Genomic DNA, 15,034 nt, shown 5'->3' on the forward strand with positions numbered 1-15,034 from the left:
GAGACCAGCCGTATATTGCCAGAAAATGATGCGCGATCTGGTAATGCACCCGCGGCAAACACTGCAGCAAAAGAGCGTCCTTTGCTGCAAGGATTAAAATCTATGCTTTTTCAAAATCAGCAGTAGACACAAGTAGCGTATACACTACAGAAGGCGTGAATGAAAATCCTGTAGTGATCCCATATTGTTTTTAAGTAAGTACCCATAAAAAATTCCAGAAAGGAAGGAAAGCAATGTGGAAAAAAGGCGGAAATGCACCAGATGACTCAAAATAGACCCGTGACATTCATTCACATCGAAGCTTATAAGCGAGAAAATCTGCGCTTGAATGTCTCCATTATTGCTCTTATCCTGACAAAGTTCCAGAAGCATGTCCTATAAAAAGAACCATCATATCTACGACCAGTATACTGACGTTTACTTTTGAAGGATATCCTCAAATTAAGCTCAGTGAACGTTCGATGATGAAACAAGCTACTTTACCTGTGATGTAACACCTAGCAAACTTGTTCACACGATTAGTATTATCACTTATTTTTGATATGCAAACACAAGTCAGCGACTGTGACTTTAGGAATTCCCAGTCCAATAACCGCGACCGTCAACGCTGTTGTGCAGACTTTCACCCCGAGCAACCACCAGCTCTTCCTTGGTGTTTACGAATGCGCCGTTGACTCGGATCGGAAGGCTGAACAATTTTGCCAAATGCGGAATCGTTGGCCACATTGCGTAGTATTCGGCACTGAGTAGAAAGGTGCTTTTCCATACGCGTTCTCCGCTGCATCGGGATTGTTGCAATCAGAATTGAGATACCAAGTCCCCCATGTTGTTTACCGACGTGGATGTAGCTGATCGGGTTGTCCTTCGGTAGACGTGGCCAGCTACGAATATATTGCCTGATGTAGTTGTCCAATCTTTTGAGCGTGTTTTGGTTAGCTTGGCCGAGCACAAGCGAGTATGTCAGCCTCGGTATCAGGTAGTTCCTTGTGATCTCGATTCTTTGATGCGGCTTCAACGAGGAACGCGCTCATTCATCGAGTAGTTTGAGCAGGTGCTGTCGGTGGTTGGAGAACCCTTTCTCCTCGAAAGTAAAGTGGATGCCTAAATATGTTACGATATCTGTCGGACTCAGAGGAGTTACGAGTTCCTCGGCGAAGCGAACTGGTTCAAATGAGACTGCTACCGCCGACGTTCCCTGTCTCCACGATTCATCATCACTTTCGTCTTTCGGACGTTTATTTTCATACCAGCTCTTCCCAACTCCAACGCAACAGCTTCGAGCTCTCTTTTAAGGTGAGCCTGACTTTCTGCACACACGACCCAGTCGTCAACGAAGGCAAAACCATCTACTAGGGTGTCATGGAACTGGTACCCCATTAGTGGCATCGACAATCCAAGGACCTCATCCATTGCCACCATGAATAATAATGGGGAGATTGGATCCCCTTGCCTCACACCTCTGTGGCAGTGAACCTCGGAACTGGGAAAAACTGCTACAGCATTCTCATAGGACTGTGCGATGTATGGAACTAGAGGTGACGGGGCTCCAAACGCCTCGGCAAATCTGACGATTTTTTCATGCGAAACCGAAACTAACGCTTTCGAGGCATCAACGGACGCTAAGCTGAGGTTAGAAGCAGTCGCTGAACAGGGAAGAAGCAGGGAATGCAACAGGGATTTGGCTTCCAAACAGCCGTCTCGATGCAGAAACGCAAACTAAATTGAGGCCAGTTGCAATCTACGACACTAGCGATCAACAAGCACCTTATGAGAGCAACGAACAAGAATGGATGACACGGACGTCGGGCTCAGTTGATCCGGTAAAGTCGGATTTGGGACCTTCGGAACTAGGGTAATACGGGCACGACACAGATGTGGGGTACAACCCCCAGATAATAACAGTAGGTTGAAATATCCACATTAGCACTGAACTGGCGGGCATCCTGGGTGTGATCTTGTCCAGGCCTGGGGACGAATTACACATTGAACGGATCGTACGGCCGACTTGCTCTCCTGTAATCGGCTCGATCAAGCTTTAGTCGGACGGTATAACTGTGCGAATTGGCCGGCTATTGACGTATTTCCACTACTGCTCGGCGTCCATTGGCAGGCCGCAGTTACCTTTGTATAAGACCTTTCATGACCCATAGAGCAAAGCAGACCCTTCATCTTTCCGTCTTTGGTGGTGTAGGGTCTGGATGGCGGTGTAGTTGGCTCGGCGGATCTGCTTTAGGTTGACCAGGATGCGATGGGCTAACTGACGGCTGCGTCGGGATAGTTTTCCAGGTGTGTGGGAATGCCCTGGAGGCGTGGAGGTCCAGAAGCGACAGGACTTGCTCCGGTGTCATGATGCCAGACTGCAACCCTCGGGCAAATGCCAGAAGGTCAACACTAGCAAGCGAACTGTCAGCACGGGATTCCAAGAGTGACGCGGCGTAATCCACGGTTCGTTTAAACCAGACGCTATGATCGTCGGCTTCTCGTGGGTAGATCGCTGTTTGACCGATGGTTTGGTCAGGGCCACCAGATGATGATTCGTCCTGTTGTGCTTTTACGCCCATGTAACCTGCTTTTAATACTGCTAGCCGATCAACCTGGAAAACACCACTCCAATTTCATCAATAGGCGATGTGCCTGTCGCAAGACGGATATAAATTCTTAACAAGAGCCATTGTGACTCTTGTTGTGACCCTCCAACACCGAAATTTTTCACTCGACCAAGTTTTTCGGCGTTATTCTAGGTGGGGCATGCGTGCCAGCGGTGTTGACTTAGGCCAATCTTCGTCGGAAAAAGGCGGGAACAATCAGCGCAGGCCAATTGGGCAACCATGTTCGTACCAACACTTTCATTGTCATGAGCACGATGGTGGGCTACCAAGCCACCTTTCGATTTGCAGCACTTTCCACATTCCTCACACGTGAACCTAACGAGTCTCTCCTGTGTACTGGTTGGAACTGGTGCGGAGGCGCCAGATGATTCGTAGTATACACTGTCGAAAGTAATCAGCACATTGAAACCAAACACAGTGGTTAATCCTGTTTGGAGTTACTGAACTCTCAGCTTACCCAGATTGACGTCCAGGCTACTCGGTCGGCACCACGAGGAGGTGGTTCAGCTCACCGCCGTGACTTCCGTCAGAATATCCCACATATAAACCTTCAATTAGTATACATACTAACGTTTTTTAGGGAATAAGAATGAAAATCAGACGGGGGGTCACTGTTTCGCTCCGGATTACCATTAATCGGGTTGTGATGTCAGACCATCAAACAGTGGCTTTAGGGGTTATAAAATGAAATAGTGAGGCCTTCGACCTACGCATTCATTATGCTGTTTTACCAAACAACTTTGCTACTCTGCATAACTCAGACAATAATTACTGGATAAATCAGCCTGTTCATCTTTCTAGTTCTTCTGGCTTTTTGTTGCGGGCACCTACACGTACCTGTTTAGAATGAAGGAGCAAAATAGAATCGGTAAGAAGACAGGATCTCTTTTGTTTAAGCCTCGGGTATCTGGCCAATTTCGGGTGGTAGTGTATTTGTACTGAGATTGATACTCAACAGAATAAGAAGTCACAGTGTCCCCATAAGCTGTGTACGAAGAACGACTGCACGCCTGAAATAAAGGCTTCGAGAGCCTTTGGTGAAACATCCTAATAGTAATCTTCTGGATATCACAGAAAGATTACGTAAGCATGAAAACCACCCACCTTCACAAAAGTTACTCTGAACCTTTAGTATAGCAGTAATTATTGACCAGACTTCTTGAATATGCACAATGGGATCAGGAACTCTGGCGAACGCACATATGGTCACAGGGTTGTTATCAAGATCCTGCATGCATTTTTTGAACGTATGCCAGCAGAGGAGCTGAGCAAATACGACCCACGTTGACCACTCGTGTTGGCTTTTATTACACGTACTAGATGTGTCAGTTGATACAGAGTGTCATTCTCACTAGATTTTTCAGGGGATCTTTCTGTGTTCAGACGGTTTGAATGGAAATGTACAAGTCGACATACCTTGGCATGAAAAGTGCTTTACTTCACTTACGCTCCCGGATACTACCAAGATACAAAAAAGGTTGTCGTGTCTGATGTTTATAGAAAGCGCGTAGTGTAATACTGTTATTGAAATGTCCGGTAGGTCTTCTGGAGAAAGACTTTGTAGGCGGGTTGAAAAATTCGTACCGTACATCAGAGTGAGTCACAAGGTTCTGCTAAACCTTGTGGTAAATAATGGCAAGACTGATCAACTGTGATGGGCAATTCTTTAGTTTTACGTTATCAACAGTGCTCATCACCAGAAGCTGCAACATGTGGAGATTGAAGCATACTTTCTGTTGAAGTTGCGTGGCAGGCTACTAATGGAGCTCAGCTAAAGCTACACATAAATACATGGAAGCAATGTGGATAATTTGAGTGGGCACCGTCTCTCTATTCGGCCGCTTATGCTTTTCCTAGAAGTCCTACCTTTGTCGCATCCTCCTCGTTCATCCTATTTGACCTTTTTGGCCCCTAGGGATATTCCGATCACTCCTCAGAGCTACACCCAAGCCAAACTCGTTCGATTTTGCAGACTTCACATTTCATAGGACTGAAGTGGCATCCCCTTATTATATTGTGCTGCAGTCGGAAGCCTCTTTTGATTCCAGTGTTTAAAAATGTCTAGTGCGTATGGGTCAACTTTGTTCCCCAGTTTTTAAAACGAGCTTTCGTCGCACCTGTCAATGTTGCAGATATTATTTCTCTTCAGTAACGCAAAAAAGTACGCCGTGTTACCCAAGCTGTATTACCAACGCTTTCAATGAAAATCCTATCGAGATGCCACAAGACCGCAGTAAAATTGTGAGTGATATGATGAGTGTTTGTATGTCAGAGAGTTAGCCGGACGGTGATTCACTCGTGAGGTTCGGTTATAGGTGCTATCAATCGCGAAGGAATAACAGTCAGGAGTAACCACGCTGCAGGTGGTACTCTTTTTATCCTATTGCAAAAAACACTCGGGACTACGGTATCTTTACTGCTTCAGAAAAAATCGACACTCCAGTATTAAAAGAAATTCTGTTGTTGTCCTGATCAAGAAAGTAGGCGCCAGTTGTCATTAAAAATCTGCCAGTAGAGATGCATCTCCAGTGTGCGTAATATTAGCAAATTTGGAGATGACTCATTTCATTAGCTTAAAGTCGTACACAAAAGCATACAGATCACACTTGTCAGCGGTCTGGTCCCTCCCCATTCCGGACGCTATTATCTTCAGAATATAATGTATACGAGATCAGATAAAAAGCCCACCTTGTAAATGATAGGGTCTCCAAAGTCACTAACAACGTTTACAAACTAAATACCCGAGAAACATCAACACGGTAAATCATTCAGTTGGTCAGATGCCAAATAAACTGATAGGCAGTATGTTGTATAGAGGTAATACACTACTCATAGGAAGGAGGAAGTCCCAAAAGTTCACACGCAAATCAGTTCACAAATGAGGATATTTGTACCGAGTGTTTAATTGCGCACGTGTTTCGTTAATGAAAGCTTCTTGGGATGAGGATAGTTTCGGAACTGATTGCAGCTGACCAATCATAAAACACCCTCATCCTTCATCCCCACGTTAGTCCGGTCACAGGGGAAGCAGGTAAATGCGGGTTTGAAATTCTCCGCCAAACTGGTCGGCCAATCATTGGAAATCCGACTGTCGCCTTAGATATGGTTTCCACCTTATTATAAGTTGATGGATTTACAACCCTTATTCGAAGAAATCCAACACTCCGGATACGGATACCAATAAACAGGTTAGGAATTTACTTTGAATCTAAATTCGCCTGATATTTTTTGTTTCTACTTATGTTTTTATGGTGCCGTAGTTGAATATTGGAGGAGAAATATCCAACACCTTTCACTTACGCCTTTCTTTGGTTTCACCGGGAAATCTAAGTAAATCCAGCTGAACATCACGTTTGTGTTGTTCACATTCAAATCAAATTAGTACGCAAATGCATGCGTTTCGCTTATCGTATAATGTCAGTTTTCAGGTAGAACACAGGTGTAGCAGAAACTGGAGAACCGAGTCTACCTGACAAACCCCAAGAAGGACTAAAGCAGTCTCGGAACGTCAGTGATTGTTCAGCCGACTTATGAGTAGACTGTTCCGTCAAAAATTACGCCGGTTATCTCCAATGAATTTCCTATTTCATATTAATGCCACAATCTTTTGAGGAGGCTCCAGTTCAACAAAGTACCTATTGATGTGCTGACACCATCTGGGTGTTCTGGCTACTTGGTGTTTTCATTTTCCACCAGGACTCGTGCGCTGCAAACAATTTTGCTTCTCAGCTAAACTCACGTAAAGAGATGGGCTTGGATGCCTAAGCTTCGGTTTTAAACGCCACTGGATTCAAGTTTTGGGAACAGACATTCGGGATGAATGTATTTTAGTGAATCAGTTGAAAAACCAAAACATATTTCTTTTTTTGATAGAGCTACTTATTTCGAAGCCAACCTTGGTTAAATCAACTCGCTTACATCACAGTTTCTTCAGCAAGTTTGTTTGTCGCACAGTGTGCTGATGTTTTCTGGCCGAAACTTTAATAGATGTTGAATGGTGAGGAACATTCCGTAGGCGAATTCACTTGAATCTGTAAAGTAATATGAAGGAATACAGTTTAAATTTTAGAAGCACGTGAAGCGAAACGGTAAACCGCGTTGAAGAATCCATCTTAAAACCTGTTAGACATATTAGCCAGAGCAAAATTAATGGCTGCTGAAAAAGGCAAATCACTAATACGTTCAAACCAACCGTAGACAGCTCTCCCAAGGGTTTAACACACTATGTCACTGTTATTGAACATACTTTCAGTAACCTATTTATCATCCTCTAAACGGTTTTCCTGAAAGGACCAACAGCAGTGATTACTATCCGAGGCCGAATTCACCTTAAAAGGTTCAACAACACAATCGAAGCTCGACGGAGTTAGTTCAATTTCGGGAGGCCAAATCCGCGTCCAGTTGCATCTCACAACGGAGTTGAGTTGGTTTAATCTCAGCCTGGGTGTGAGCTGAGGTGCCTTTCGGCCGCCAGTGCAGTAACGTTTGGTGACCAGAAGAACAGTAAATAGCTGCAGAGCTCAAAGGCAACGCGTTCACTACTGCAGCATAACAACTTTTTAAGTTCAAGGAAACACTGAGCAATGAATTAGTTCAGTCAAGTTGCGCGAACGACATTTCACAGAATCCTCATTCAAGGAGACTCTGCAGCGATTCGCACTATACGTTAATAATTCACATGTTCCCTGTGGTGTGTGACTTGCATCTTACACTGGAAACACTACTACCTAACGTATGTTGAGAACAAAATAATCTAATCCATGTTTTTCCTTCACAAATACCGGTACTTCTTAGCCGTTTCTCTGTAGCAAAATAGTCCTGCAGGTATCTTGAGTGCGTTTATCCATCATTTTGAATCTTTTTAGGTCCATCGATATGAATCCGTACTATCCGTATGGAGAATATGTGTCATCGCACCTTCCGAATCGCGTATCACCTCTTATTAATGAGATCTTATTTCCAAAGTGCGTACAAACAGCTGGACTTGTACCAAGATTTACAGTTGAAGAGAATTGTTCTTGGTCCGATCTGTTCAATCAGCTGTCTTCTGTGCATCCGTACCTGCAAAATTCAATTATCAATCACATGCTCACCTTTTGCACAACTCCTCATAGTGAAGTGGTGCAGAAGCGCGAAATAACGTCTACAGAATATCAACAAAGAAATGGTCCCGCCGCTCACAGCCTACCTCTGACGCACAATGAATCCCCGTTGCGGTCCACCAAAGAAGTCTCTACATACGCGGTTGAGGATAAATTAATGCTGTCTGATGAATTCCGACATCACCCAGTTACAGGTTCGCCGACAAGTATGCAGGGAGCCGTTGGTGTATTATCGTTACCTTATCAAAAAGACAGAAATCTGGGTGCAGAGCCAATAAAGAGGACGACACTGAACAATTTTCAGAAGCCCTCCATTGCCGAATCAAGTTGCAAACGTCGATCTGCTGACAAATCTTGCACTGAAGACGAACAAGCAGATTTACTGAAGCGCTATCGAACCAGCTACAGCCAACAACAGCTTAGAATACTTGAGCAAACTTATCAGGCGGAGCGCTATATTAGCCGGCCACAACGAAGTAAACTTGCGCAAGATTTGAAACTACCGGAAAATACGATCAAGGTAGGTTCACTCAAGTTTGCAAAACGTCCGGTCTAACTGAAATGTGTGGATAGGGTTCACACGAATATGGATGCCTGCAATAACGTGATTGCTATTTGTGTACACTGGGTCCACATTTGTTTTTCAATTCAGCCTATTGATTCGGCCAACACAGGTCAGCTTTTCTGTAAATGGTTCTCAGAAATATACTTTAAATGTGTACCGAGCGCAAACACTAGTTTGGAATTATTACGTGTACCAAGGTTGGAATCACTATCATTATTAAACTTCATCACCCAAAAAAATGGCATTAGTTTTCAAAGCACCGAAAAATCCGACAGCGTTCCCGATCACATGCCAAACTAAATAGATATTTTGTCCAGAGTGGTTAGCATCAACTGTGCCTTCCACATACTCTCACGTCACCACCATGGTATTTTTAACTTAATCTTACAAATTACACAGGTAATTATAGTGCACTGCACAGCCGATTCGGAATGGTGACGTACCGAAACAGTTGTTTCACCAGGGAAGTCACACGTTCCAAGTTCTGCAGTTCGTTACTAATAAACTTGTAAGATTTATCTCATTCAATCCCAGTGACATGCAGGCTCAAAAGTGTTGTCAATTGAAATAATTATAAAAACGTTGTCATCACTTGATCTTTTTGATACCAAGTGCTACTTGACTGTTAAGGGTGCGATTTTCCAGACGGTAAACTTAACAGTTCTCTGTCCAAATATAACTAAGTAACCTGTTTTAAGAATGAACTTTGGTTGTCAAATCGTGCTCATTGTCTTTTGGTGATCGGTGCTCCTCTTCGATTATTTTCACTCCGTGACTGAAGTGAACAGACAGCTATTGGAGAAGGTAGAAAGTCTGAAATTATAATTTTGCTGGTCACTTGACACAGACAGCATTTCTCGTTTTGTCGTTTCCGTTATGCGTCTGTACCTCCCCTCTCTGAACGCAAGCTGTCCTATGATCTTGTCATATCATAAACGAGAGATTCAGTTAGGTCTCTCGTGAAAACCAAATTGATTTGCAAATGAATGTATTTCTCGAAAACGGTGCAATTGGGGTTCAAGTAGATCATAAGGTTGACGGAAACTCGGGGACTGCGCCTACCTGATGAGCCCCAAGAAGGGCGAAACCGGTCATGGGCTGTCAAAGAGTTTTCAGCAACCTTGTGAGTAGCTTCCTTTATTAAAAGCAGGTAGGTTGATACCAACAGGTACTTTCTGGTCAGAAGCATTAGATTTTGAGAAAGATTTATTAAAGCGAACTGCTCGTATGCCCAGTCTACCACAAAATGTTTGCATTTCAATCAGAGCACAAAATTAGCGTGTTGGCAAGGACATTGTAGCTTGCAAGCTTATTTCACCAGCCATATTTGAAAAATCCAACAACATTCCTATGGAAAGTTCAGAGGACAGATTCTGTGTATAGACTACTTGACACAACCCATTTTCAGTTACGGTCGTAGGTTTGCAGTGCACCGAAACAAATGATTTTTCTCTCTTCTTTCCCAGTAATTAGGAGATCAAATCTCGCATTGGTCGTACGCCTTAGTATTTAGTATCCTGTAATCACATGGCCTAAGTGAATTCAGTGATTGATGGAGCACACAAAATTTTAGATGGAGCAGTTAGAATATCACAACAATCTGATTGAAACCAAGCAAGGGAAAATTACCAAGAGCTTTCGGCGATTTCGGATGAAGTTTTTCAAGTAGTACGTTTAAAGAACATTTGTACGTAGCGCCAATAGTTTTCTGCGTTCCTTGACACACGACGCCAGCTTTTGACTGGATGATCATTACGAGTAAGGACATAAGGCTGGGATAAAAAGCTGCAGGGTTGATCTGCCATCCATTTTCACTTGAACTTCCGGATCTAAATAAACCGACGCAGGTAAAATGGAACCAAAAAATCACACACTTTGGAAGTTGTTCTTTATTCGAAAGATATTTGCTCCTCGCACTGGAATTTAGCTCCGTTGGTCGCTGGAACCCTTCTTTAGCACTCTAGTGGACCTTGTTTCAAATGCTGCATGTTGGAGAGACTTGCAGTGTTTTTTTTCGATGCAGCTTCTCCCCTGCCTCTGAAGTGGATTTGTGTTCTTTTACTCCGTCATCTTTTGATCCGACCGCATCCAACTGCAAGAACATTGGGGGTCTACGAGGTTCTTCCTTACTGAAGCCGAAATTGGAACTAAGTGATTTTTATGGCCGCCTCTTCCTGCGGCGAACAAGTGATATTTGCGATCTTGGTGAATCATTACTAGCGCAGATTGAAGGTCTTCGGTATAAAGAAGCCTCATAAGGCACAAGCATGAAATCTCCTACTAAAACCAGTTTAAGTAGAATTAGGCACACCACAGAGTCAATCGGGATTCCACAACTATTACAAGCCTCAAATAAACTACTTGGCTAGCCCCGTGCGTCGGATTTTTAAAAATAAAAAATAAGTACTAAGGAGCAGTAAAGTGTTAGTCATTACTTCGTGTAGGGCTTGAATTCATATGGAAATGTCCATTGTTTACCAGTGATACGTATATTTGATACGCGCTCACTTTGTCGGAGTGAGTTAAGTTTTACTGTGCACACGCTGCTGGTGAGTATAATTTTTAGTGTCATCGTAATGTCATCGTTGGATCACCATGAAACTTATATCTCTTTCATGAGGAATCTGTCTTTGTTCGGAGGCTTCCACAATGGGAACACTCATTCCGCGCTTTCGAGGTGTGTGGGCAGTCGGATTCTGATTAGTCCCTAGCCATCTTTATTTTCCGCAAAGAAAGTGTACCATTCAGGTGTGCCCATCCTGACTGGAGGAATCTAATGATGCTCTTCATGCGAGGGTATTGATCCTACAAACCAACAGAACGTGGTAGAACTCAGACCTACTTAAAAGGTTTACTGACATCTTCAACCTCATTGAGGAACATCGGTGAAGTCTGGGCGAACTGATCATCATCAACCAGCCTACTAAGGGTGCATACAAACGTCAGCCTTCAAACGCTTAGAAAGGGTTATGTTGTTTGTTGATCTATAGCAGACTCGCCAATTAACTTGCAAACGCATCGTTACCAAACAACTAGGATCATCACAAACGCAATCAAACTACCTATTTTTCGAAAGAGATGTTGAATCAGGCTTAAGATTCAAGCTTGTACAAGTTTGGCGCATGACAACATTCACGGCAGTTTAGGCATAAAAGCATCCGATCGATGTGCAAAGCTTGTGATTTAGAGGGGTATCTTTCCATAGATATAATGTGCAGCTAGACACCATCCTTTCAAAAAAAAATACACAACAGACTAACTTGTGAACATATTCAAGGGCACTAATTAGCCCGCCAGTCCAGCACATTCAACTGTGGGCGAAAATCGTCTCGGCTCGCGCAGTTCTCCATCAAAATGCTCTTCGTCACTTCAGTGTTTTATTTCTCAAACTATTTGTTTGCAGTAGATGCCTTGATCTTCAGTTTGAACCCTCATATTTTAATATTATACGAGGCAATATTAGCACCAATGCTTCTGCCAATTTTTCCATCTGCTTCTGGTACGTTTATATAATGATCTTTTGCAAACTTTCCAAGCTATGCTGCGAACAATTGCCGCTGTAGCCGGGCACAAATGACTTCGTGCGCATTCAGGTAGAATTTTAGGCCCGCACTCAAACCTCACAAATACTATCCAGACTGTCGCGATATGGATTTCATATCTGATTTCATCTAATGATTCATTACTTCGGAAGACCCCCTTTTTCAAAACAATTCCGGACCTCTGAGACTTATGTGCCTTAAGGAAGTATAGGATTTTCGTTATTCATCGGGGAAACTGTGGCTCATTGATGTAAATAACCTGATGATAACAAAAGTTTAGACCGCGCTACTTTTGTGTAAAGTACCCATGTTTCATCTTCACTAAAAAAAATTACCACACGACTAGCGTCTGCTTAGCTCTATGAATGGATCCTTAAACAGTGCTTCTCAAGACGTGCACTGCTGTCCCTCTGTTAGTCGAGAAATGACGGGAAATGAGAGGCAATCAAAGTGTTCTCTGTCGTGGTTTTCATGTCTTCCACAGGTACAGCTTTCCACTTACCAGGGTGTCAATGTCAGTTATCATGCAGACTTCAAAGAATGAAGCGCCATAGTATAACTATGTACAACATCGCCCACATGGATCTTTGTTTGAGGCGGTGAACTTGAGGAGTGTAGCTTTGAGGCGTTTATAGTCAAACCGGCCTATACTGGTCCCTACTCAGTAGAATCGTGCAGTCTTTAAGCCACAGTCTTTTGAAAGAGACTGGTTTACTGTATACAGCTACGTCTCCGCCAGCCCATGCTGGCTTGTTAGGCGGATTAGAACGGAATGCTTTTTCCCATTAACACGAGCTGTTTCAACAACTGTGTCGCATCGGGATGGTGAGCGACTCATTAGTAGTATATTGGCATTTACTTATGCGCATGTAAAACAAAAATTCAAAAGTCGCAGCAAAAGTCTCTTGAGAAGCAAAATGTGTGAATTTCACCAGTGTCAAATTTTTTCTGGTGACATCAACTTTGCTGGTTCAAGTGCTCACTGCCATCAAAAGCCATTGCTCCGAATTTCGAAACATTTCAGATTGACAAACTCAGGGAGCTCCGATTTTGTTTAAGTTTAGTCAGCCCAATATCCATAAACTAGCGCGTTCTCACCAAATACACACACGGTACAAGACGCAATTCTTTGTAACGCTAACTATTCTGAGAAGGAAGCAGTTTTCTTAGCATCACCGGGTGTGACTGACTCTTCACATAATAATCTGTACCGGGATTTCTGCATGTATTATACTGCGTTAATGTAGGGTTACAAGATCGCTTTTCTTCTGCTGACATGACAAAACCCAAACCAACGAATACACTAGCGTTCGAGCAGGAAGCATGGAAAACCTGGGAAATACTGGTGTGAAAGTTCATCCGTAGGTATACATTATAGAGCATGTACAACTTGACTATACAAGTGCCTATACAGTTGGACCATCACAGAGGCGGGAATCGTTAGTTCTACTACATTCATACACAAAGCTTAGCTTATTCTAAGCCATACCACAGACTGGTGGACACTGTAAACGCTAGTGAGAGTGAAAAAGCACGTCTTCTCACGTTTTTGGCGACGGTAGATTATTTTGTGAATTGCTGTAACACATTTTCGTTTTCCCGCCTGTCAACGCATGCGACCGTGCTTCGTGAGGAAGATTATTTCGGAAAATTCGTTAAGTCATTCAAACCTCAGACAAAATCGAGTGATTCACTGATTCAGCATTGCTGTTGCAATGATAAGAGCTTTGTCTCGACAAGTACAATCATTTGCATATCGATTTGGTCATTCGAGAGACTCCACTGAATCCCTCGTTTATGATTTTCTTCTGCTGAATGTGGTGCACAAAGGCCGCCTCATGTTTCTATTGACACGATATTCCGGACATCACAGTATATTTTCATAAAAGAAACTATTCATGAGGTTGCTGAAATCTCTTCGACAGTCCAGGACCGGCTTTGCCTTTCTTGGGGCCCATCAGGTAGACGCAGTACCCGAGTTTCCGTCAACCCTATGTTCTACTTGAACCCAAATTGTACTGATTTGTACACCATTTGCATATCACTTTAGTTTCGACAGAAGACTCATCTGGAACCCAGCTGAATCAAAGAGTTTTCAGCAACCTCATGAGTAGTTTCCTTTATGAAAATCTCCTTATTTCTTGTTCTTCTAATGAAAAAAAGTGCAACATGAATATATCCGGCCTGTAGCTCACTTTCGAATTTTTCATCTCTAGGTCTGGTTCCAGAATCGACGGATGAAGGAAAAACGTCAATCGCTCATGCTCCCAACCCTGGCCGGTAGGTAATTTCTCATTTATGGATATGAAAGTGAATCCCGTCTGTTGTTTTGGACGTGACTAAATTGTGGTCAGGTTGACCGTCTTCAGAAATCCCCGAGTAATGCACGCTTTCATACAACACTAAAAATCAGCAACACTGACTCCTGTTTTCATTTTCTTTCCGTTCCACCATGCGGCCTTCGTCTGAACTCAGAGTTACTGGGTCACAAAGCAGAATGCTATATACCTCTTTGACCCATTTTTTTCCGCGGCGAAATTGTCAAAAAATCTTAGTTCTTTGCCGACTGTCTTTAGTCAACTATTTATGTCTGGCAAACTTGACATTATTATGTGTAGCCTTAACATCCGTTCCTTACCTGAGAAAATAATGGTTTTGGATTCCGGAGTTTGAGACTAATATGCTTTCTTTGTGCTTGATTTCCTGCCATATGTTTATGACTTGTCGAAAGTTTCTTGGAATGGAAGACATAAAATAGTTTTACTTTGCATCGTTAACATCTACAGGACAGCCTTCGTGAATGCTTCTCATCCCGCAATGATCACTGCCGGAAACACTGAAAAGCTTGCTCGTGACACCCATATTAGCGGGTTACGCTGAGACAAACGTTTTAAGTATCCTGCGTGTTTTTCAAAAAGCAGGAAGTTACACAGTTTGCTAGACTATTAGCTAGTAACAACTTTTCCCGGGGTTCAAGAGACTGAATGAATTTGTGCTGTTTATCGCCTTTTCAAAAACGCATACCCATGAATTGTAGCACTTTTCGGACAAAGAATAACCATCCCAGGACGGTGGCATTACAAATCGCGCACACGCAAATGGTCTGCACAAACATTCACTACCAAGTGGGTTCTTTTCCGAGTTAAACTACACGAACAAAACTGTTTTGTTACATTCAGGATTAAGATGATTGTATTCATAAGTTGGTCATTATGT

General features: G+C 43.0%; 1 protein-coding gene across 1 annotated transcript in view; it reads left to right on the forward strand.

Annotated features, from left to right (window-relative positions):
- Positions 1-7,474: 7,474 nt before the first annotated feature.
- The window catches only part of T265_12441 (hypothetical protein), a gene marked incomplete at both ends in the record, with an annotated part of 12,711 nt that continues 5,151 nt past the window's right edge, over positions 7,475-15,034 (forward strand). The window contains 2 exons of the mRNA XM_009163857.1: positions 7,475-8,231; positions 14,035-14,098. Coding sequence (XP_009162121.1) covers positions 7,485-8,231; positions 14,035-14,098 — 811 coding nt within the window. The remainder of the gene's footprint in view (positions 8,232-14,034; positions 14,099-15,034) is intronic.

This window comes from Opisthorchis viverrini (genome assembly GCF_000715545.1).
Source record: "Opisthorchis viverrini unplaced genomic scaffold opera_v5_1, whole genome shotgun sequence".
Classification (NCBI taxonomy): Eukaryota; Metazoa; Platyhelminthes; class Trematoda; order Opisthorchiida; family Opisthorchiidae; genus Opisthorchis; species Opisthorchis viverrini.